The sequence below is a fragment of the Myxocyprinus asiaticus genome, chromosome 50 (genome assembly GCF_019703515.2).
Source record: "Myxocyprinus asiaticus isolate MX2 ecotype Aquarium Trade chromosome 50, UBuf_Myxa_2, whole genome shotgun sequence".
Taxonomy (NCBI): Eukaryota; Metazoa; Chordata; class Actinopteri; order Cypriniformes; family Catostomidae; genus Myxocyprinus; species Myxocyprinus asiaticus.
Window position 1 is genome coordinate 5,721,980 of NC_059393.1, and position 26,756 is coordinate 5,748,735.

Consider the following 26,756-nt stretch of genomic DNA (forward strand, 5'->3'; position numbering starts at 1 on the left):
CCACTACCACATCTTTTGGGATTGCCCCATTATCAAAGACTTTTAGAGAGGGATACATAGTGCCCTACAAGACATTTTTAAATGTGTAATATCCCTAGAAAGTAAAACCATATACCCTGGATATATACCTCAAGAATGGGTGAAAAGAGATAAATATTTCACGAATATACTGCTGGTGGTTAGCAAAAAGATTCTTACCAGGAAATGGTTGTCACAGGAGAGCCCAACTCTAAATTCATGGATGGAAATCACAATGGACATTTACAAAATGGAGAAGATAACAGCATTTGTCGATCATAAACTGGAACAGTTTGCTTCACACTGGGAAAAAATGGGTTAACTGCGTAACACCCCATAGGCCTGATTTTATTTTCACAAGTCAATGATTATGATGTAAAGAAAAGATCACTCCCTACCTGCATATAGTTCCCCAAATGTTGTCAGTAATTTATAGAATAAAACAAAAATGTTAATTTTACTCAAACACATATCTATAAATAGTAAATCCAGAGAAACTGATAATTTTGCAGTGGTCTCTTAATTTTTTCCAGAGCTGTGTGTGTGTGTGTATATATATATATATATATATATATATATATATATATATATATATATATATTATATATCTTGTATATTATTTATTAAAAAAAGATATATTTTTTTTTTATGTAAAGCACTTTGAATTGCCATTGTATATGAAATGTGCTATATAAATAAACTTGCCTTGCCTTGCCATGTATTCTGAACAAAACTTCAGAACAGTCATCATGTTCTGAAGAAGCGACGAAAGCAATCTCGAGCGGTGAACATGGCACCAATGTCGGTAATTGCCATTTTTTCTTTGTTGACAGTGGAAATTATGTAAAAAAAAGCTGGCTTCTTATGTAACTCACTTTATTTGTTACAGAAAGGGAATTAGAGGCAGTATCCCAACACCCTGTCCTATTTAACCATATTAGCTCATATGCCCATTTCTCTTTCAATAACCAGGCATATCTGGATGAGAGTGTGAAGTAAAAATTGGTGGGAGAAGAGATGTCCTTAAGGAGTTTACAGATGTGGAATGGAAACATAATTTTAGAATGACACAACATTCTTTTTTTTTTTTGCTTCATGTGATGTCATGAAAGAACATATAAGCCCTGCAGAATATAGCCTACAGTGTAACCCCATCCAATATGGAATTTAGAAAAGCACTGTTAACTGCAAGGTCATTTTGAATCCGATTGAGACAGTAGTCTTATTTAAAGGTTTGCATGGTTAAATTCTTCTATTTAAAGAAGTTTGTACAATCTACACCTTTCAATCGAATAGAAATGTCATTCAGATCGAGCTCAATCCGATCGTTTGAGATGTTTACATGAAGGATTTGCATTCTGATTAAACCATCAGTCAGATTATTAATTGTGTTGCTTATAAACATAGCCAGTCAAGACAGAAAAATCCTCGGACCCTTGAAACTCATATCGCACTTGGTTAGGAGGCTGTTTTACAATTAGCGTGCTGCAGATCTATGGACAAAACAAGTCATCAGCTCTAAACATCACCATTGGTTTATCTTTCAGGATCTTACGGGCTTCTTCGGTGCTGTTGTCGGATCCTTGTTTCCAGCTTCGGTCCATCCAGTACCTGCTCGGAGAGGGGGAGGGCGGAGCAACCGGCGCTGATCGCAAACACTTCTCTCTTCACACATGTAAGCCTCTGACTAAACGCATCGCTCCAGGATTCTCTCAGAAAATACGAGTTTCCCTCTGGGAAATTGCACATGAATGTTAACGTAATCCGAAGACACCAATTTGAACACCAATTTCCGACATGGGAAGCCACGCCCCACTGGTGATCATTCAGAAATTGTTAAATCGTGACCAAAAGCAGCCTACTTGCTCTTATAGCCAATGCAATCTTTGATATTCCTATTGTACAGTAATTGTTGCCTAAAACAAACATATATTAAGACATAACACTTCATCTAATAGACTAGGTTAATTAATATGATCCAAAGTCAGCAATAGCACAAATAACATGAAACATGATTGAAATAGATTTTTACTGCAGCATTTTGGCTTAAGTGCTTCCATATCTGTTTTACATGTGTTTATCTGCAATGAGACAAATCCAAGTACAGCCATTTAAAAAACTGAATGTCACAATAGGCTTATTCACAGATCAGACAGCACATGAATATGATGACGTTAACGTTCGTTAACTTTTCAACTTGCTATTGTCCAAACAGCATGTGAAGGCAGGGACACACATGCTCTATTATGCTGACTCTTTCTCTGTGATGTTATACAACTGTATCTAACTTCTGCATAATCATTGTGGTATTACATTTACAGTACATTTGTCACAGAGTCGATATGCTATGTTTTACAGTCTAAATATACTCCTTCCTTCTTAGAATAGCCGTCCATATTCAGTGATGTGAACGTGATCGTGTGCTCTTAAAATAGCCATCACATATCACCCTGCTTCTATTTCAAGCACTGATATTAAATCCATTCTATGATTATTATAATTTGATATAGTTTGACCTCTAAGTTAGCTGCTGAAATCGAGATAGATATAAACACATTTGCATAATTCCGTTTCCAGTTCCAGTTTGGCTGGTGTGAAAAGTATTCACAGATCTATTTTAATGTGTTTCTACAGATTCTATTTAGATGAGACAGGCAGATAACCACCACTAATCTCCTAATCTCAGCAGAAATCTTTCATTACCAATGCATGTCATCTGTAATTGAGACACAGTTGTTGGAGCTATTGCCTAGCGGTTAGCATAAGTGTTCCAGACACATTGAAGATCCCATTAAATTGCTTGACAACATCCTGTGCTGATGTTGTTCTTATTGAAACTGGAAGTGTGGGTGAGACATATCGATTGTTTGCTTTTTTATAGCAAATAGGCTTTAGTATCACAGCCATGAACCATGATTTGCTGCTTGCTAGTTGATTGCACATTGAATTGGGTGGTGGGACTTTCTTATTCATTCATAGAAAGCATTTGATTGGACAAAATGAAAGCCAGTATTATTGGTCTGTTTTCATGGAAGAGACTGTACATTTTAAATCGAGTATATTTTGTGTATTAGGGATGTGCCTGAAGCCGAATACCTTATTCGGAAAGGCACGAATAATGACTTCAAAACGAATAAAGGATTCATCGAATAATCTAAAAAAATATTCGTATGACTGATTATCCAACAGGCACAAGGATAAAGCGACATTTGAAATAAACATATCCAAAATTTCAAAGAATTTATGAATCTGTGCAGCCAATATTTCTATTAATGAAAATGTGCACGTTGTGATTTCAGATCGGATGGCCATGGTCTTATCTCCGTTTGTGGTCTCTGTTAATTTGTCCACATCTGGGACTTATCAAATGTAACATTAAGATACAACATCATATACACTTCCCACTTCTTGAAATGCCTGTGTTAATGTATCACACAATACACGTGATTCCCATGTATTCATGTATAGCCTAAACCTGAGCACGATGTTAAATGCCTGACCTGAAGTGATGATTTCACGTCGGAGCCCGTCTATCCGTCTTTTAAAAGTTGACCACATTTAGGCTTTAAGACATTAAGACTTTATTCTGAAAAAAGGTTATTTTTTTCTTTGTATTTGTTTTAAGTAAATCAGAGCATGTTTTATGAAGAGCCGTCCTAAACGCTTCTTCAATCCAATCAAGTGGGTAACCCCACTGAAGAAATGTATATTTCATTATCTCAGACTTCTTGGTTAAATCTGAATCAGAGTGACACATCCTCCTCAATCAATAAAACTGACTTTTAGGAAGACCCTTTTTCATCTAGAAGTTTTACAAAATCATGAACATTGCTAAGATCCCCCACAAAAATACAATCATCAATGTATCTATACCATTTCAAGATGAATGAAAGAAAAGGATTAACATCGCTGTTAAACACATAACAATGCTAAAAAAAACCACACAAACAAATTAGCATAATTAGGGGCAAAAATCAATCCCATTGCCGTCCCGTGTTAAGACGCCACCAAGAGGAGGCAACATTGAATTGATTTTTCAGAGACGTGAGATTTATTGGATCTACACACTTAAAACCTTATCACCAATGGGACTTAATGATGAAGTCTTGTTTAATGTGATGCTGTAGATATACTGTATGTATAATTAGTTTTTCTATATAAAAAAGAAAGAAAATGATGTTTATATAATGTCATGGGTCTTTCAGTTGTTGTTTATTATATGTATATGTGCTTGTGTATATATGTGATATATATGTTTCCCTTTTCTGTATTTATAATTTATAGAGGTCCTTTATTTAATTGATTGTCATTGGTTATGTTACATCACGGTCATCAGATGCGCTGATTGGTTATGACGTATTTTAAGTTTGGTGCTATTGCACTCTGTGTTTGTAAATGCCTGACGAAGGTCGTGTGACCGAAACGTTGCCATAATGACATTTTGTAATACTCTTTGCAAGCTAAGATAGTGTGCGGGATTTTTTATTTTTCATGTTTCAATAAATGAATGTAATTTTTAAAAATCAAAATCAGTGAATGCCAATACAATCTCTGTTAATACTAGACATGATTTGTGTGTCAGTAGGTGAAAGTTATTAATAATGCTTGCATTGTCTACAGTTTAAGGGAGCGTACATACAAATTCTGATGAGAACCACATTTTCCATGCATATAAAAGGATTGTGTCACTGCCATAGAAATATGCCTGACATTCAACAAGGACACATTTAATGCACAAAAGAATGCAAGTCCATACTTCTATCCTTCTGATTCATTATATACAGTCCATTTACACTACCAGCTTCTTATAAATGTGCTGTCTTTGTTTATATCGCTGGTGCTTGACAGGGAATGGACTATATAATAGGATGCATATGCTGCAGAAAAAGAACCTCAGAATTAAATTGCACTTGACCCAGCTCATTAGCGTTTTGTGTGCATTTTTGCCAAACCATACCTATTGGCTCTGCGCTTATTACTTATTGCATAACACTGCATTTGGCGCTAGTGCTCTTAAAATAGGGACCATGGACTTAAAGCCACAAAAGGCTAATTTTGATTTCATTAAATTGTGTTGCTCATGCAGGAGACAGGGTTTGAAACATGATTCAGTGTAATTTTGTGTAACTGGCAAAAAGTGTAAAATAGGTTTAAAAGAAGTGTCTATACTGCACTAAATTTGACACAATCCCTTGAAAAAAAAAAAATAATAATATTATGATTTATTATAGCAATATCCAACTGTAAAGCACATCTTTGAGTCGCTTATTGCTTTTATCCCATTTTCAAACAGTTGCAACAACATTTTAGAAGACACGAATGTTCAATGAGTGTTTACGAAAGTTGGATATTAATGAAATACATATAATCTGGATTGGTAAATTAGATTACAAAAATCAAATACTTTTAATATGATTACTTTTTTATGTGTGTAATCGGAATACAGTTACTTTTGTGGATTACATGATTATATATTGATTAGCCAACATTACCTGTTAGTCTAGACTTTCAAATAATCACAGAAGGGGGTGGGGTGATGGGACTCAGGAACTGACAAACAGCAAAGTTTTGGTATTGATCTCATGTTTACTAATGTGTTATGAAATGAGGTCTAAACTGGTAGTTAATATACTTAAAATAAGTTTTTCATAAATATGCAAAAGTAACCCAAAAGTAACAGATAATAAGTCATCCAAAAGTAATGTAATAAAAAATTTAGATTACCTAAAAAGTGTAATCCAATATATTATGTTGCTGATTACAGTTTTAGTTGAGTAATTTGTAGTCAGTGCCACATAACAGTTATTTGCCCAACACTGTTTACTAATAATAGCAAGCACAATGAACAGTTTTTCAAGTATTATATTTCAGTAGCCTAACATTAGTCTGTCTACGGTAGTAAGCTAGCAACTTGGGGTATATAGAATTCAATTAATGTTTGATCACAAGTGTCCGTATATCGGCTATTTTCCAGGCCTTCAAACAAGACACATCCAAACAGATTTTAGAGCCATATCTCCCTTTTGTAATGTAATTTTTTGAATAATCTGAATTGAAGAAGCTTTGCCCCTGACATCAGAAAAATCCTTTTCTGACTGCATTGCAGTAGCAATCGATCTCATCATCACTGAAGCTTAAGCCTACTCTTTTAACTGTATAGACCATCCACCCCAGTCTACCACCACTGTACTGTAAAAATCCTTGATAAATTATTTACACTGAGTGGATGCATTTCCATCCACAAAATGACCACAATTCTAAACTGCTTCACTTAGAGAGAGAGCCAGGCATGACAGCAGGGTCTTTGGGTATGCAAACACAACACCTAGAGTTTGTTTACTCTCTGTTTGTAGGGAAAGCCTTTTTGATACTCTATAAAACCAAAGATATAGGCACTTTACAATCATTTTTAGCCTCCAAAAGATCCAGTAGTGTGAAGTGCACTTGAATAAATGTTGTAACTGGAAGTATGCCTTCTTAAAGTCAACCTTAAAGGAGCAGTTCAGCCAAAGAGGAAAATTCTGTCATAAGTTACTCACCCTAAAGATATTCCAAACCCAAATGACCTTCTATATAAATATTTGATGAAATAGACCTCCACCTCCAAATCGATCCCACTCCAGAGCACAGGCCTCGGTGTAACGCTCATTCCTTCGACGATAAACGCGAATCCGACCATCACCCCTGCTGAGACAAAACCGCAACTCGCCAGTGAAGAGCACTTTTTGCCAGTCCTGTCTGGTCCAGCGAAGGTGGGTTTGTGCCCATAGGCGATGTTGTTGCCGGTGATGTCTGGTAAGGACCTGCCTTACAACAGGCCTACAAGCCCTCAGTCCAGCCTCTCTCAGCCTATTGCGGACAGTCTGAGCACTGATGGAGGGATTGTGCATTCCTGGTGTAACTCGGGCAGTTGTTGTTGCCATTATGTACCTGTCCCGCAGGTGTGATATTCAGATGTATCGATCCTGTGCAGGTGTTGTTACACGTGGTATGCCACTGCGAGGACGATTAGCTGTCCTTCTTGTCTCCCTGTAGTGCTGTATTAGGCGTCTCACAGTATGGACATTGCAATTTATTGCCCGGGCCACATCTGCAGTCCTCATGCCTCCATGCAGCATGCCTAAGGCACGTTCACACAGATGAGCAGGGACCCTGGGCATCTTTCTTTTGGTGTTTTTCAGAGTCAGTAGAAAGGCCACTTTAGTGTCCTAAATTTGTATAACTGTGACATTAATTGCCTACCGTCTGTAAGCTGTTAGTGTCTTAACAACCGTTCCACAGGTGCATGTTCATTCATCGTTTATGGTTCATTGAACAAGCATGGAAAACATTGTTTAAACCCTTTACAATAAAGATCTGTAAAGTTATTTGGATTTTTACAAAATTATCTTTACATAAAGTGTCCTGAAAACAGTTTATATATATATATATATATATATATATATATATATATATATATATATATATATATATATATAGTGTCCTATTGCGCACTTCTCTGAGTTTGTCGTGAGTCCTGCCTGTTGCAGCAACCTCAGAACCGGCCTCAGATGCTGCATGTGCTGCTGCCAGTCATTACTGTATATAATGATTTCATCCAGATAGGCAGTGGCGTACGCAGAGTGCGGTCTGAGGACTCGGTCCATAAGCACTGAAATGTAGCCGGGGCCCCAAACAAACCGAATGGAAGGGTCACCAATTGGTGTAAGCCAAACGGTGTGAAGAAGGCTGTTTTCTCACGGGACATTGGTGTTAAGGGAATCTGCCAATAACCCTTCATTAAATCCCAACCGTTCGAGCAGTTCGTCAATACGAGGCATTGGATACGCGTCAAATTTAGACACCGTGTTGACCTTTCTATAATCCACCCAGAACTGGACCGAGCCTTTGCTCTTCGGAACCAGCACCACCGGGCTGGCCTAGTCACTGTGGGATTCTTCTATTACCCCCATATCGAGCATGGCCTTTAATTCTTCCCAAACCACTTTTTTTTGTGCTTGGGTAATTGGTAGGGACAACTGTGTACCACCACCGCTGTGGTTGTTTCGATATGGTGTTTTATGAGGTTCGTACAACTGGGAAGGAGTGAGAACACATCCGAGAATTCTCTTTGCAACCCGGACTTGCAACGGTGAGAGGTGGTCTCCGCAAGTGACCGGGATGCCCCAACTGGTTTTTAAGTTCACCTCTGGCCCGAGCTTCTCCCTCTCTGGAACCACCGTTACCAAAGCCACGGGGACCACCTCCCTCCACGGTTTTAAGAGGTTGAGGTGGTAAATTTGGCGTGCTCCACCCCTATCCATTCGTTTAACCTCATAATCGACTTCCCTGACTCGCCGTGTGACCTCAATGGCTGCTTGCCACTTTGCAAGTAATTTAGAGCTTGATGTGTGTAGTAATACAAGGACTTTGTCTCCCTGTGTAAATTCCCGTAGCTGAGCTCCCTGTTATACAGCCGGGACTGATGTTCTTGAGCCTGTAGCAAATTCTCCTGTGAAAGTTGCCCCAATGTGTGGCGTTTTGCTCTCAGGTCAAGAACATATTTAATTAATTTTTTGCTGATTGAAGGTCCCTCCTCCCAATTTTCCCTCAATAAGTAAAAAGGGGAGAACCCCGTGGAGGCTTGCGGGACCTCTCGAACTGTGAATAACAGCCCCATCTTGACCAACATGAGCTTGGACATGGTCATCGCTGCCTCCAGTGTAACAGACAGGTCTTTTGATGTTCAGGGAATGAGGAAGCGGGAGATGGTGATTCCAACAGAGGAATATCTTTTCATTAAACTCAAAAACTCTTTGGCTTCAGAGCGCAACAGTACAGCTTCACATCAGAATCAGAATCAGCTTTATTGCCAAGTATGCTTACACATACAAGGAATTTGTCTTGGTGACAGGAGCTTCCAGTGTACAACAAAACAAAAACAATACAAAAAAAGCAGCAAGACATAGATAATAATAAAAAATAAAAAATAGTTATACACATACATACATACATACACACACAGACACACACATACATACATACACACATACACATACGTAGTGCAATCTAATACAATCTGTTATCTGTTATGTACAGTGCAAATACAAATCTGTTATGTACAGTGCAAATGTTTTTTTTTTTTCTCCCAGAGGAATGAAATGGCAGAAGAGGTTAGATGTGTTGGATAAATATAAAAAAAGACTAAGCTGTGTATCGCACATTAATTATTGCTCAAAGGGGCAGTTTTAACTGTTCATGAGATGGATAGTCTGAGGGAAAAAACTGTTCCTTGCCTGACGGTTCTGGTGCTCAGAGCTCTGAAGCATCGGCCAGAAGGCAACAGTTCAAAAAGGTAGTGGGCAGGGTGAGTGGGTCCAGAGTGATTTTTCCAGCCTTTTTCCTCGCTCTGGAAGTGTATAGTTCTTGAAGGGGGCAGGGGGCAACCAATAATCCTCTCAGCAGTCCGAATTGTCCTTTGTAGTCTTCTGATTTCTGATTTCGTAGCTGAACCAAACCAGACAGTTACTGAAGTGCAGAGGACAGACTCAGTGACCGCTGAGTAGAACTGTATCAGCAGCGCCTGTGGCAGGTTGAATTTCCTCAGCTGGCGAAGGAAATACAACCTCTGCTGGGCCTTTTTCACAATGGAGTCAATGTGGGTCTCCCACTTCAGGTCCTGTGAGATGGTAGTGCCCAGGAACCTGAATGACTCCACTGCTGCCACAGTGCTGGCTGTTTAGAATGGTGAGGGGTGTCAGTGTTGGGGTGTTCCTCCTAAAGTCCACAGTCATCTCCACCGTTTTGAGCGTGTTCAGCTCAAGGTTGTTTTGACTGCACCAGATTGCCAGCTGTTCAAACTCCCTTCGGTATGCAGACTCATCATCATCTCGGATGAGGCCGATGACAGTGGTGTCGTCTGCAAACTTCAGGAGCTTGACAGAGGGGTGCTTGGAGAAGCAGTTGTTGCTGTAGAGGGAGAAGAGTAGTGGGGAGAGCACACATCCCTGGGGGGCACCAGTGCTGATTGTACAGATGCTGGAAGTGAGTTTCCCCTGTCTCACAAGCTGCTGCCTGTCCATCAGAAAGCTGATAATCCACTGACAGATAGACATGGGAACAGAGAGTTGGTGTAATTTATTCTGGAGTATAGCTGGGATGATGGTGTTGAAAGCTGAACTGAAGTCCACAAAAAGGATCCTTGCATATGTCCCTGGTCTGTCCAGATGTTGCAGGATATGATGCAATCCCATGTTGACTGCATCATCCACAGACCTGTTTGCTCGATAAGCAAATTGAAGGGGATCTAGAAAGGGTCCAGTGATGTTCTTCAGGTGGGCCAACACCAGTCTCTCAAATGATTTCATGACCACAGACGTCAGGGTGACAGGTCTGTAGTCATTAAGTCCTGTGATTTTTGGTTTCTTTGGGACAGGAATAATGATTGAGCGTTTGAAGCAGCATGGGACTTCACACTGCTCCAGTGATTTATTGAAGATCTGTGTGAAGATGGGGGCAAGCTAGTTAGCACAGGATCGAAGACACGCTGGTGAGACGCCATCTGGGCCTGAAGCTTTCCTCGTCTTTTGTTTCCAAAAGATGCAGCTCACATCATCTTCAGAGATCTTAAGTGCAGGTTGAGTAGCAGGAGGGGGGAGGAGGGGGGTTGCAGGAGGTTTTGGTGTTTGTGTGAAGTGAAGGTCAGAGTGGGTGTGGGGTGTGAGATTGGGCCTTTCAAATCTGCAGTAGAACACATTCAGGTCATCAGCTAGTTGTTGGTCCACCACAGGGTTGGGGGTAGGAGTCCTGTAATTTGTGAGTTGTTTCATGCCACTCCACACTGATGCAGGGTCTAAATTTGTTTTTCAGCTTCTCAGAGTATCTTCTTTTAGCCACTCTGATTTCCTTGTTCAGTGTGTTCCTGGCCTGATTGTACAAGACTTTATCCCCACCCCTGTAAACATCCTCTTTGGCCTTATGAAGCTGCCTGAGCTCTGCTGTAAACCACGGTTTGTCGTTGTTGAACTTTAAATATGTCCTAGTAGGAATGCACATATCCTTACAGAAACTGATATATGATGTAACAGTATCTGTGAGCTCGTCCAGGTCTGTGGCTGCAGCCTCAAAAACACTCCAATCCATGCAATCGAAGCAGGCTTGTAGTTCCCGCTCTGCTTCATTAGTCCATCTCTTTACTGTCCTTACTACTGGCTTGGTTGATTTTAATTTCTGCCTGTAGGTTGGAAGAAGATGAACCAGACAGTGATCAGAGAGTCCCAAAGCTGCTCTAGGGACAGAGCGATATGCATCCTTTATTGTTATGTAGCAATGATCCAGTATGTTCCTGTCTCTGGTGGGGCATGTAATGTGCTGTTTGTATTTGGGCAGTTCATGTGTGAGATTTGCTTTGTTAAAATCCCCAAGAATAATAATAACTGAGTCCGGGTATTGTTGTTCCATGTCTGTGATTTTGATCAGCCAGCTGTTGCAGCACTGCATTCAAACATGGGAACAGAGAGTTGGTGTAATTTATTCTGGAGTATAGCTGGGATATTTGGTGCGATATACACACTCACCAGAATAAACGAGGAAAACTCCCGTGGCAAGTAGAAAGGCTTACAGTTAATAAAGAGCGCTTCCAAATTAGGACAGCACATCCTCTTTAACGTTGTTACATCTGTACACCAACTTTCATTAATGTCAAAGCATGTTCCACTGCCTCTCGTTTTCCCCGTTAACTCCGCGATGTGATCCGCTCTGAACAGCTGAAAGCCCGGCAGATGTAACGCACTGTCCGGAATGGATTCACTCAGCCAGGTTTCTGTGAAGCACAAGGCAGCAGAGGTTGAAAAGTCCTTGTTTGTGCAGGTGAGGAGATGTAGTTCGTCCGTTTTGTTAGGGAGAGAGTGGAGATTCGCAAGATGAATAATTAAATTAAATAATAATAATTAGAAATAGTTATATTTAAATAATTATAAATAAATTATTGCTATTATAAAAAAATATTCCGATAATTATAATGCATTACATTATTGTGGCAGACGAGTAAAGCATTAAGACAATTAAAAAATTGGCTTTAGAATTCAATCTATTGTTTATTTCCATATTATTGAACATAAGTCTACCATTGGCCTACAATCTACAGCATCCATTTAGCAATTTAATTTGTCCATTAGTCCAAGATTACTTGAGTTGCTCCAATGGTAGAAATATGACTTATTACGGTCATGATTAATTGCTCAACTTTCGCCTCGCGCTCGCATCGCGCCTCGCAACTTTCGTACCGCGCCTCGCATTGCAAAGCAGGTGTTCAAATTGCAGCTGTCTTGCCACTGCAATCATGTTACAAAGTTCTGAGCTCTATCTGTGCTTTGCGGGCATGTTCTACAGCTGTGCAACATTGATTAAATGCTTGGCACAGGTATCAGCATAATGTCTCCCACCATATGTTTTCCCGATGGTCAATGCATGTGACATTAGCAGCGTTTGCAAGAATTTACTTGCTTCTCATGAACTACGGTTTATTCAAAGGGTAATATTACGCGTTAACGGCGTTAAAAAAATTATTAACGCGTTAACTTCGACAGCACTAATATATATATATATACATTTAAAACAGGCCCCAGAACATTGATAATAACGATAATTTAACATGTAACAATCAAATTAATTAGAAAAATTATATATATATATAATGAAAATTGTGGCAGACGAATAATACATTGATTATATGGTAACACTTTACAATAAGGTTCCATTTGTTAACATTAGTTAACAGTAGTTAACATGAACTAACAATGAACAATACTTATTAAGCATTTATTAATCTTAGTTAATGTTAACTCCAACATATACTAATACAGTTTTAAAATAAAAAGTTGTATTAGTTAACATTGGATAATGCACTATGAACTAACAATGAACAATTCTATTTTTATTAACTAACATTAACAAAGATGATTAATTATGTAATAAATATATTGTTCATTGTTAGTTCATGATACCTAATGCATTAACTAATGTTAAGGAATAGAACCTTATTGTGAAGTGTTACCGATTATAAAAAAAAAATAAATAAAAAAAAAATCTTTAGAAGTCAGCATATTTTATTTTCATATTGCATTTTCATATTGAGCATATCACATCTACAGTCCACTGCGATCAATTTAATTTGCAGTTGAGTCCTGCAATTTTGTGGTCTGTAGACTTTGTCTTTTCTAAGAGGATGTGTTATTTGCGTTCTGTCTGTGCACATGCTTCAGATGGACACTTTTGGAGCATGCAGTATCATTAGGGCTGCATCGCATTTAACTGCCTTTCATCATCTTTGGCCATAAATGTTGTATTTTTGAGATGCTGTGTCAAGCTGAATATAGTTTTAAACCTTAAAAAATATATCTCTAGACAGCTGCACATTTTATTGAACAGCTGTCTGTTTGTTGCCTGCGCAGCTGCACAATACCTGTGCAGCTGGAGCTGTGATTACTGCCCCCTGCAGACTGCAAATAGCACAAACATGAAGGTAAAACTTAATGCTTGAATTGCTCCGTTGGTAGGAAAATTCCATATTATTGAATTTCTGTGCAGTCAGGGGGCATGATTTATTGAGTTATGATGCAACATAATTATCCCACTGAATTGATTCGGCAGCCTTACCAATAACCTTTCCCTACTCCGAGCTGTAAAACGGACCACAAAAGTAATATGGAAAACAAACTTTGAAGCCATTAATGCAAAAAGCCATTGGTTCTCACATTTTCTTGTGACCAATCATCATGGACATCAATGACATCATATTTGTTTTGACAGCTACAACCAAGGGGTTGTTGAGGAGAAGATTTTCAGTGAAAAACGACTTTTTAGTCTGTTTGTCACACAGAGCTATTGCATGGCTTTAGAAGAGTTGGAATGTAGTGCACACGTCATAATGGATTACTTTTCTGATACTTTCATGGTACTTTTTTGTCATTTATTGAGCTTGACAGCCCCATTCCCTTTCAGTTCCGTTATATAGAAAAAAGTCGCCAGGTCAGTACTAGGGAAGTGGTAAAAAAGACAGCCACATGCAGGTAGGTCTTGTGAACAATGTCTTTATCTCTTGGTCTTTATCATGGAAAACTCTTCGTTGAAATCCCATTTTCTTCAAACTGTGAGGCCCATTTATGCTTTGGGGGACAGCGTGGTGTGAATCTCCAGGCTTACAAGGAAGAAGCAGGTCTCTCTTGTAGTCATGGAGATGGAGGGTCGCCATGGACACCACATCCGGTGTCAGTTCATGTCTTTCTCTCCTGTCTCAGACCCCCAACCCCGCCCCCCCCCGTGTTTTTCCACCACTAAAGTGGGTCAGGGGTATCAGACTCCATTCCCGAGATCAGATTGGTTGGGAATCATCCTTGGGTCTTTTTCAACCTGTGGCTCAAAGACCCAGGGGACTCATGAAGGCGCCACCAACATCTGAACCCAGCTGAGCAGCATAACATGGTTAGCCCATGTGAACAGGGACACTTGTAGCCGCAGGACTTGCTTTCAGAAAGCTGCAATCATATGCCATTAGATTGCACATTTGTTTCTCCTTCAAGGGTTTAGACTAAAAAGAGAAACACAATGGCAATCTTCATAATTGCATACTACCATAATACTTCTACTATTCTAGACGTATGCAGTGTTTACTGTGCCATTGCTAATACTTAAGGATGTTTGTGTTTTTGTTTTCCCACCAAAAAGTTAAAGCGTCTGACATGGACTGAAAAAAATCAAATTTTACCAATGTTTTCTGAAAGGAGTGTAATTTGGTGTTGAAACAATTAAAAATAGATTTATCTATACATGCATTAAGTTAAAAAAAAAAAAAAAAAAGTAAAAAAAGTTTAGATTACCTAAAAAGTGTAATCTAAAAGTTTATGGTACTAATTACAATTGTAGTACCAATTGCAATTACAATTTTGTAATTTGTAATCAGTAATAGATTACATTTCAGAAATAATCTACCCAACACTTTTTACTAACTAGCTAACTAAGTAACTTAACTAAGTGGATGGAAAGTGAAATTTGAGGACATAGGAAAAGAAATAGTAGGCAGTACACTGTGTACACTGTGCAGAATGCATTAATCAAGTATGGTAGTATTCCATTCTGAACACAGCCTATGAATAAACAACTTTCTCATGCTTTCTCACACGTCGTTTTCCTCACCTCTTCCTCTCTGCCAGTCTCTCACACTCATTTATTTTATATATATATAAATATATGTCTTCCATGGTATTTTTTTGTCATTGATTCATTACAAGACTGCAAACGAAGGGCAGGTGCTGCCTGAACTACCTTAATTAGTATGTGGAAATATGTCCAACACTTCATTATTTCTTGCTGCTGCCAATATCAGATGTTTTGCTATTAAATCATAAACCGCTAGGCACCCTCATGCCAGCAATGTCAAATTTAAGAAGTGCCACTGCTTTTCTTTAATACGTTATTCTTACTCATGTACTTGGCCGAGTTTCCACTGAATAGCAAGTCCAAATCTGCAGGGTGTTCCAAATATGAAAAACACTGATCTGTGCTCATATTATTTATTCATTCGGGAGCATATTGTGTGTGAAGTACAATGCAGGAATTTACTAAGTAGAAGTCAGCATGGTTGAAGCTGGCATCGTTTCCCGAGCCCTGTTTGCTGATAATGTTTTTGTGTTGTTTTTACTTTGTTCCACTGGTCTTGGAAAGCAATTTCTTAGAAAACATAAAGCATGAAGTGATTTTAAAGTAACATAATTCTGAATCTGAACCCCATTCATTATGCATTAAATACTGTACCTACTAGTTCTCTTAATTTCATCCTGTTCAGACTTGAATAAGAAGACATTTCAGAACTTTATTAACATTTGCAAATCAAGTATTGCTCAGTGAATATACTGTATTTTTACCCCAAAATGAAACTTTGTCAGCATTTACTCACCCTTGTGTGGTGAAACCCTGTTTGACATTTTTTACGTTTCACTGAATTTTCTCGCTGCTATTTCCATACAATGAAAGTGGGTGGTGATTTTTACTGCAAAGCTCCAAAAATGACAAATTTCTCATTCATATTAGCACTTATGTGAAAACTCGGTGCATCTAAGAAAGTTGGTTTGACAACAACATCATCAGCTGCCATTAGTTCATTAGTTGCATGTCTCGAAACCAAACGCAACATGCTTGAATTGTTTTAATTGAACTAATTAGTTTGAGATTTGAGAGAAACGATGTAAGAAACGTTTTTTCTGCAAATAACTTCAATTTGTGTTTTAAATCTCGAATCTTGTTAATGCTTGCGTTGAATTCCAATTCAAACTGGCTGCGTCAAAACATTTTATTTTGACATTAATGACACCAGTTGGGGGGGGTAGGGGTAGGGGTGTTAATTACTATTCCTGCACATTGGTTAAAATTTACCCAAGGAAATAAGATCTTCAGTTTACCTGTTCATTTTAGGTAGATTTACTTAATAATTAACAGTAAACTGTTTATTTAATTAGAAGCTGTACATTTCCTTTGATGAAATAACACAACATGTCCTCTAATAATTTCATTAAAAACCACCACATACAAAAGCCAAAAATAAAATATATTAAAATAAATTTCATTCACGTACGCATGTGCACATGTGTTATCCACGATGAGAGGCTCGGCCGGTGACAGAAATAACGGACATCCAGCAGGATCGACAGAATAAATGTTATATTTGAGACATATTTGATTTTTTTATTTTCTTTGTGTTTTTGATATTATACTTGGCAAATTGAAAGGAAATTGACATTTCATGCACGTTTTATATCGGTTTTATCCGAGTGGCAAGGCTTTACAAATTCATATAAGGTCCAGCTGCCAGCTCAGGAACAATTTACATAGGGCTGAATGAAATCCTTTATCGTGGGTTAATATAATCTGATAAAGTAACATTATATTTGTTGTTTTGTAATTAAAGTGTGACCAAGCTTTACGTTATCGTGCGGTGCAAGTGTTGAATCGGAGTATTTCTGACAACTGCAGGTTTTGCCGCCTTTTGGAATTAAAATCGAGTGAAGCCATAAATATTGACAGACAAGATGCTTTTGTGTCGCAGGTATGTAGAAAAGCGTATTTCTGTTTAGACATGACTATTTTAATGCATGTTTATCATGTTATGGAATTCTGAATCTGAAAATATTTCTGTTTTTCCATGCATTCTACTCATGTTGGTCCTGCTGTTAAAACAAATCACAGAAAGTTGCCAGCATCTTACTGAGGCTCAGGGATGTGTTTCATATCAACAATGAAGAATTCATTGTTCTGCCACCGTTGGACTGGGATACAAGTATGAACTAGCCATCGGGATCAAACCATGCAGCACATCTGCCGGCCGCAGCGCAAGAGCAGAACAGAACAACCACCGGTCTCTCACCGGAGCAGCGCAGCCCTGATGAACCTGCATTGCGCTCGCGCTCTCGTGTACAGCTGTAAACAGAGCGAAAGTTGCGCAGCCCATGTGAATTCAATACAGAATTAGCTGTTATACACCCGTGTGATATGGAAATCTTTCTGTCTGTCTTTGTGCATTTAAACATTCAAAGATGATTCACTGTGAAAGATTTTTGTTTAGTAAACCCATTGGTACACATGTTGATCAATAAATATGATTAACGATGGCTTTTGTGTTGTTTTCTGTGAGTAATTGAAATAGATTTAGTTAAGAATAGGCTTAGTTAAGAAAAAGTACTTACTGTTTTTTCAGTTTAATTTGACCCAATATTTAAAAGTGAATTTTGCCTGTTTTACAAAGGCAGATTGCATTAACTATATAAGTTATATTAGGTAGACTTTACCTGATATTGTTAACCTACAGTTAATATTGCATGCTAAAACTGAGAAAATTTACTCAAAGAAAGTTGGTGCAAATTGCTGCCTCATTTTTGGGGGATAAAATATATAGGTTGTTTTTTTTCAGTGCAGTTGCATGTTCCGAAACCGAACGTGACATGCTTAAATTGTTTTAATGAAACTATTTCGATTGAGAATTGAGAGATACGCTGTAAGAGAAGATTTTCAGGGAGTTACAACTTACATTTTGGTTTTAAATCTCAAATCTTATTCATGGTGGCATTCAATTTTAATTCAAACTTGCCACGTCAAAGCATGTTGGTTTGACGTCAGTGACACCAAACGTCATTAGTTTATTAGTTACATGTCTAGAATGCAACATGCTTGAAATGTTTTAATTGAATGAATTCGATTGAGATTTGAGTGCTATGATGTGAAAGAAGATTTTCAGCAAATTACAACTTAACATTTTAAATCGCAAATCTCATTCATCCTTATGTTTAATTCCAGTATGCTTTGTCAAGATGAATTGCGGCAGGTTTGATGTTGATGACGATACACGAATGTTTGAAATCATAATGAAGTGATTTATTTGAATTTAATGTCATTTTAGAGCTACAGTACGTTGGGGATGATTTGCAGCAATTACCAACTTCAATTTCAGTTTGTTCCTCACACAAAGCTATCGTTTGGCTTTAGAAGACTTGGGATATAGCGCACAGCTCGCATGGACTATTTTAATGGTTCTTTTTGTCCTTTCTGGAGTCCACAAGCCCTAATCCCCATCCACTTTCATTTTATGGAGAAAAAAAGTAGCTTGGTTATTCTGTTTGAAATTTTCTTTTGAGTTTGTAATGACACAAGGATGACTAAAGGATGATTTTGGGATAACTATTCCTTTAAAAAACCACTACTACATAGATTTAGTTCAATACCAAGGATTCTCATGCACTAAATCAAGGACAGAAAAGGTATTCAAAGTACACCAACAAAGCTACACTAGCTATATATAATGAATTACTCCTGGAGACAGTTCAGATTGAGTGTGCTGGGTCAAAAAAAAAAAAGGTACTTATACCAAAGAGGTCCAAGGAACAGATAGATTAATGAGGCAAGACAGACTGTAGGTGGTCCACATAAGCACTTCAAAGGGTATGTCCATCTTGAAATGTCCAGACCAACCTGTATGACTTTTATTGTGCAGTATCTAATGAAAGGTCAAAATATCACAGCCCCTTTGCGCTTCTTCAAAGCAGCGTAGTAAGACAACCCTGTCTCATAATAGTAGCTCTGAAGGAGATTTTTACAGAAATGATAATGGATGTAATAACATTAAGCCATGTTCCTATCACAAAGCCACAAATTTAGATGGGATGCAGAATTGATCTAGCTCAGGGGTTTTGACACAGATCCTCTAGGGTGAGTCGAAGGAATAATTAATGTCTAGATGGCGTGGGAAAGATTCCCAGTTCTCTTCTGAAGGACTTCAGTTAGTAGGAGGCTGCTGGAGAATCGGCAAAGGACTTACTTGTGTAGGCCAGATCCTTAATGAAGCCTTAAAGGAATAGTTCACCCATAAATAACAATTCTGTCATTTGCGCACCCTCATTTCGTTCCAAAACCATATGAGTTTTCTTTCTTCTGTGCAAAACGGAAAATATACTGCAGAATGTCCAAAGTGCTCTTTTTCAGTTTGGGAACTGGAGCTATCAAGCTCCAAATATGACAAAAAGCACCATAAAAGTCGTCCACACGACTTGCGGGATACATTGTCTAATGCCATTAATGTCACGTTTTAAGACTGTCAAGTTTGTAGTAGTTTGAAACTGTGAAAAGTGCATTCTGTTATGCGCCATCCAGCTGTCTTTGAATGCAGGAATGCATTTATGAAAAGTGTGAAAGGCATCTTACTTATTCTGTGCTGCCTGCTCTCAATGAGTGGTTTGGTGAGCACAGCTGGAGTTGTAATGACTGCTCCCTGCTGACTGTGGTGAAAATTACTTATTACGGAATTCACACAAGGTCGGGAGGCATAATTAACTGAATACTTTTTTTAACACACAGTATTTCATGTAATTTTATGATTCTATATGAATGTTTTAAATTGTCAGTTCTAAAATGCAGTATATGCCTAATATATAATATAACTTCATTTTCGATCTGTTCCTCACACAAAGTTATTAGATAGCTACTGAAGACTTGGAATGTATCACAGAAGTCATATGGAACACATTTATGGTACTTCAGTGGGATTTTTAATATTAGTTTTGGAGCTTGATGGCTTTTGTGTGAGGAGCTGATCGAGAATTGACTACCGACTGACGCTTGCAATAACATGAATTGAATTGCTCCGATAGGAAAATTCCTATTTATGCAATTTACGTATGGGTTGAGGGACATGATTAATAATGTTCATTTTTTTACAAATTTTAATTTTAATTGTATTTTTTTATTTAGCGCACTAAATTGACGTTTTTATTCGACAGCACAAAGTAATATGCCTAGTATTTAACACAACATCATTTTTGGTCGAACACACAAAGTAACGTACGGCTATTCCAAAGACTTGGAATAGAGCGCACAAGTTGCAAGGAACAAATTTATGGTGTTTTAATGTTATTATTATTATTGTTATTATTATTATTATTATTATTATTATTGGAGCTTGATGCTAACTGTGGCGTGCAAACGTTCACGGTATTTGAAGCTTGAATTGCTCCGGTTGTAGGAAAATTCTATCCACAATATTCTCAGCGAGTCCACTGTATTTCGCAAAGTGGGCGGAATTTCCGCTTGGCTAGCGGAAGTGCGTTTTGTGTGTAGCCAGTCACTGCTTGCTTGCGTGTCATGTGGTTAAATTCTTGCTTTTTATATGTTGTAAGATGTCTTAAAAAAAATTCCAGACAAATGTGTGCAGTTAAACTAAAGTTTTGTCTAAAACAGCAATGTTATGATCAGAAACCACTCGCAAAACACTCCAGTCCCAGATGCTGCTTCTTCAATCAGCTGCCTACAGAAGGATTGACTTAAGAACATCTGTTTGAAAAAGCTTGGAATATTTTGTTTGTGTCACACTTTATATTAGGTGGCTTTAACTTCTATGTACTAACATTAAATACATACAAGTCTATGTATTCACTGTGTAACTACATGTTGTTCTGTAAAATGCCCACATATGCTGCTACTGAGGTTGAGGTACGGGTAGGTTTAGGAGTAAGGGTAGGGTTAGGGTTAGGGTTAGGATTAGGGATTAGAGTTAGGTTTTGGGGAAAGGGTTGGGTTAGGGGTAAAGTTAACAGTGTAACTATAAATGCAATTACAATGCAACAACATGTATATACATTAAGTACATTGTATCAAATGGTTAAGTACATAGTAGTTAAGGCCACCTAATATAAAGTGGGTCCTTTGTTTGTGTGCTCTTTTCACCTTATTGGCAAGAAGTCAACAGGGGGGATTACTTATATTATCCACCGTTACGGTCCAGCTGCGATAGACGTCCAGAAACAGAGCCCAATGAATTATATAAACGATAGCATTATTGTGCTAACAGGTGTGTGTACATGTGCTGAAGAGTCTGTTCATTTCTATTTAGCATCTTTTTTTTTTTTTTTTTGTGAATGCTTCACGTGTTTTGAAATGGCGTTATTACGGAGTATAAAAAGGAACAGTGTTTTTCCTGATCTGTCTGTGAGTAGTGACGATGTTGTCAACTTGGATTCTACAGTGGAAGATCATAATTATTGGATTAGACATGTACAGTAGTGAGATGTTTTATCACATTTTAAATTAATTGTATTATGATTTTTCTCTTTCCTGCATTTTTCCTGCCTGCAATTCACTTTCATTTGAGTGTCTTTGCAGAATGTGCATGTCTTCCCTTAAGGGGAAAAAGTGATTTGGAAAACAGTGTGGACATTAATTCAGTATCAATTATATTTATTTGTACAGTGCTTTTAATAATGCATACTGTTTTATAGTTGCTTTACAGAGAACATTTAACTTTTGTGTACAATGTTTATAATGTATGTCCATTTAAATATATTTATTTATATTGCATGTAGTTCTTTTTATACGGTGCAGTTTATTGTGTGGCTGCTAATACATCGTTATTTCCTACACAAGAACAATAAATTCAATCTGTCAACAGGATTAGTTGTTCAGTCAACACTTTAACATTTCATGTAGGTTATAACATTTAGATACAGAGATTATGTATGTAAACTAACAATTATAAAGCTAGATTGAGCTTACTGAGTCCTGTAATACACGAGCATCCTGCTGTTTTGACCTCCCCTGTATCTGCAGTAACTACATAATCAATATATGCGATACAACAAACTCTTCAGGTTCTGACTAGACTCAATATATGCTTTAAATAAACATAATGATCTACAGTTCTCAAAACATGTCTAACTTTACAGCTGTGAAGGTGCTAATAGTCTACATAGCCTTTCAGGTTAGTCTGCTCAGGTACATTCATCAATGGATAAACTCAACAAAATAACTAAAATGCTTCTATACTTGCGATATTTGGCCATCATCCTCAAACCCATAATCATTAACAGATAGGTGTATTTCAATCATTAACAATATCGCCTCGCTATAATTCTGTGATCATTTGTTCTCAAGTTTCTGTCATTTTTAATGCTGCGTTAGTACATAACATAACGGTTGTTTACGCTTAACCGGAAGTTCTGCCCACATTGCCCGCAAAGCGTTATGGGACATGGGAATATTGTGGATACTACTGAATTTACGCAGGTCAAGGCTGCATAATTAATTGTGTTAATTTTTAATGCATTATTATTTTTTTATTTATCGCACTAAATTAGTGCATTAAATTGACAGCTCTAATACAGTATATACATATACCTTATATTTAACACAAAATAACTTTTGGTCGGCTCCTCACACAAAGCTATCATATGGCTACTGAAGACTTGGAGTTAATTTTGGAGCTTGGTGGCCCCTGCTGACTGTGGACAACCAAAAACATCCCAGAACTAGTTGTATAAAACGCCTTTATGGTGCCTAATTAGAGCTTTTATTTATATATATGGAGCTTGACAGTACCAATATCCATATTTTTCTTGTATTGAACAGAACAGCTTCACAACAGACAGCTACAAGCACCATTTCCCAGCAGTTATTGGTTTTTGTTGGATCAGTATGTAAACTGTATTGAATTTATACAGAATACATCATTTATATAACCGTATACAGAATTTACATTGTTGGGTGAACTTTTCCTTGAATCTATGCATGCTCTGTTTGTCTGTAATTTGATAGGTGATTAATATGTTATATTCAGTGCTCTTGATGTACTTTAAAACCTGGGAGATTTTGCCCATTATAAAGGCCAAATGTTTCATTAACACTACATTGTTTGAATGCCCCTCATAAATATTCCATGTAAGTATCACTGCGGTATTTATAATTTGCAGGTGTTATGCGAACCCCATGTGCTTGCGCTCCTGAAATAGCTTTTTTTTTTTTTTTTCTGAAGAATCATTGAGTATAGCTGATTGGTGACATTCAGTGTTAAGAGCCCCTTAAGACTGTCAGGCCCCTCGACAAGTTAAAGGCATACCCTGGAGAAACATGATAACTAGCTGTCTCACGTTAGACATCAGGGACGTCATAACCATCAGACGTTTGGACAATTGTTGTGGATTATTGGCAAAGCATAAATCGTAGAGGACTTGATTCTCGTCAATGAAGAATAATCAAACTAGATCATAAATTAGATAATAAAACTTGGCATCAGTCGATTAATCAAGGACATGAGTCATGTTGAGCTCTGGCACACTGTCAACTGAGCCATGTAAACCTTTGTCCCTTTGGACTTTTGTAAAATAAACTCTCATATAACACATTTATCACAGTCTTACTAGCTTTATTTAATTTGTCTGCGAACAATGTCCAACAGTGAGCATACAGTACATGCATCACAGAAGAATTATGTCTTTTTTGTTTTTTCTGAAACATCATGTATATTTCTGTGTTGTCATTTCGAGCACATCTCAAATTATGTATCGTTTGTGTACATTCTGTTGTGGAAATGACTGTAATGGAAATTACAATTATTGTAATTTTTTTGAGAATAAAATGGCTGGCTCCTTTTGTCTTGATAATTAACAGCTACAACAACCATAATTCAGCAAATACGAAATAGATGTGATTTTTAATATGTATGTTTTGCATGTGCAGAAATAAATGACACATTTACTGTAATTAAAAAAAGCTTTTTGTCATATAATAGCAACAGAAACAATCATATATATCTTCTCTGTTGAGGTGCATCTCTTGCTCTAAACTAATAATAGCAGAGATGAATACAAATATTAAATAGCTATGCATATAGGACAAATGACCACCAATACATTTGGAGGGAACATATGGAAACAACATTAATAAAAATATAAATATAAAATGAATAATGTATTACTTCTTTATCAATATCCATGCATTTTTACAAGTATCAATTGTTTATGATAAAGTTCAACAAAGAATTATTATTAATTCTCACCTCACGCTCATAGATTTGATTGGAATACACCATATCCTGTCGGGGTGTTGCATACGGTATAGTCACTCAAGTTAACATTTTTAACGCATCCAAAGCTCAAATCGGATCCGAAAATTCTGCATCCGCAGATGGTCGGCACCCCATGCAGCCTTGTTTTCTTCACACATCACATTTCATATTTCATCTCAAGCATGCTTTTCCATGACACAGTACACTAACTTAAAAACCAGTTCCACAAAATAAATGTTGATATAATTTACAGTTGTGTTATTCTTTATTTTAGATTATCAGTTTTAAAAATAAAATATATTTAGGGTGGATTTTCCTATTTGAATATTTATTTTTAATTTGAAATTTCATGTACTGCAACTCAAATTGTCTTTTGCTACTCTTAGACATAAATCATACACGCAGGGCTGTACGATAAGTCATACGGCCAAAGTCAATAAGCATGGCCATGAAGTTTTGGTATTTTCGTGCAAGCATGTGCTAAGTCTAGGCGCAAGGGGGTTTGGCAAAATTGTGCACGCAAAGCACTAATGGGCTGGGTCAAGTTTAATTTAATTCTGAAGGTACCGTCTGTGTCCTTTTATATAGCCCATTCTCTGCCGAGCACCAGCGATATAAAAAAGACAGCAAATTTATAAGAAATTGGTAGTGTAAATGGGCTGTATATAATGGACTAGAAAAATAGAAATATGGATTAACTGCGTTCTTGTGGAATGTCAGACATATTTCTATGACAGTGACAGACTCTTTTTATATGCATGGAAAATGTGGTTCTGGACAGGATTTGGATGTACGTTAAATTATAGAGAATGTAAGTTTTATTAATTATATTGGTCAAGTGACACAAATCATGGCAAGTATTAACAGTGATTGTATAGGCCTTCTTGGTTAGGCTGTGGATTTTGCATGCACTTCACTTCTACTGGTCGATTTTGCTTAAAAAATGTAATTCATTAATTGAAAAAAATTATAATAAAAATCAAAATATATATTAGTATAAGAAGTATAACCACCTCCTGAAAATTCCAAAAATGTACCCTCTCCAATTTCTTCCAATGGCCTCTTTTGCAGTGACATAAAAATCATTCTACAACAACAGGTGGTAAATTACTAATACAAATTAAATCATAAATACATTTGTAAAACTAAATATGTGTGAAAAAATACTAATTTGAAAAATAACCATGACCTCTAGAAGATTTTATGCAAATCTCATGAAGGTTTGTTTCATAAAATAGCTACAACAGTGATGGGCAGGGACATAAATTGATGTTTCAATATATTTTCAGATTTCGGACATGAACTTTATTTCCAGCTGCTGGTGGAATCTTCAAACTATAAATGCAGGAACTGAGTTTAGACTTTGTGCTGAAACAGAAGTTCTTGTTTTTGCTTTTGAAACGTCTTGGCGCAATGACCTATTTCTCAGGAAAATTGCAAATTGCGCTTTGCACCACTTCATTAACACACAATACACCCACAGTTTGCACACATACACTCACAGATAGCAATCAACACCTATGACATAAAATACCCATTGTAGAAACATCCATCTACAGAAAAAGAACAGTAATATTCCAAAAGGCATAACTGGGTTGTTCTCTATTTTGTCTTTCCTCTCGCAATCAAGACGCCGGCTGTCATTGCTGTTCATCAGTCCAAAACATTGGACAGAGCAGCAGTGATTGGCAATGTCAGGGCCAATTTTGGCACTTGCAGACTAGACAGGGCATGAAATTGCAGTTGGGAATGTAGAATCTGAAGGAAAAAAGAAGCTTGCAGACCTCTGGCGCCCAACACAGGGCTAAAATTATCAAACTGATCTCGGAGTCCCAATGCATTCATGATGAGCGTGATGAGAAGAGGGCCTTTCACATGGTTCCCTTATAGCAATAAGACTGAGGAGCCCTAGGCTAAAGCCAATGACTGAAGGATGGAATAATGACGTAAATGCAATAATGATTGTCTTTTCTTTGCCATTGATCTTTTTGTGCCTGTCAAGGCTATTGAAGAATTTGAGTCACAGTCGGAGTTATAACTATGGTTTCTCACTGGCAGTTGAGTGAATATTATTCAGTGGGACTCCACACTGGAATTCTGGGATCTTCTTTCATTGAAACTTGGTAATAAATGCAAAGTTTTAGGAATTTGAAAGAAAAGTAAAACAAAGAAACATTCTGATGTAAAATGAATGAGAACTCCTTAAGATTTTGATCTCTAGGTCACTAGTCCCATGTAATTAAATTTGTTACATTAATCATGTTGACTGCTAGGGGCCTGGGTAGCTCAGCAAATATTGACGCTGACTACCACCCTTGGAGTCGCGAGTTCGAATCCAGGGTGTGCTGGGTGACTCCAGCCAGGTCTCCTAAGCAACCAAATTGGC

General features: G+C 37.5%; 1 protein-coding gene across 4 annotated transcripts in view; it reads left to right on the top strand.

Moving 5' to 3' along the window:
- Positions 1 to 26,756, top strand: part of LOC127438667 (E3 ubiquitin-protein ligase RNF123-like) — a 228,276-nt gene that overhangs the window by 170,350 nt on the left and 31,170 nt on the right. For 3 of the 4 annotated variants that reach the window (XM_051694399.1, XM_051694400.1, XM_051694401.1), the window contains one exon: positions 1,566 to 1,693. In XM_051694399.1, the coding sequence (XP_051550359.1) occupies positions 1,566 to 1,693 (128 nt within the window). Of the gene's footprint in view, positions 1 to 1,565; positions 1,694 to 17,022; positions 17,096 to 17,235; positions 17,639 to 26,756 lie in introns of those variants that run through there. The other variant, XR_007896785.1, reaches the window with a different exon arrangement.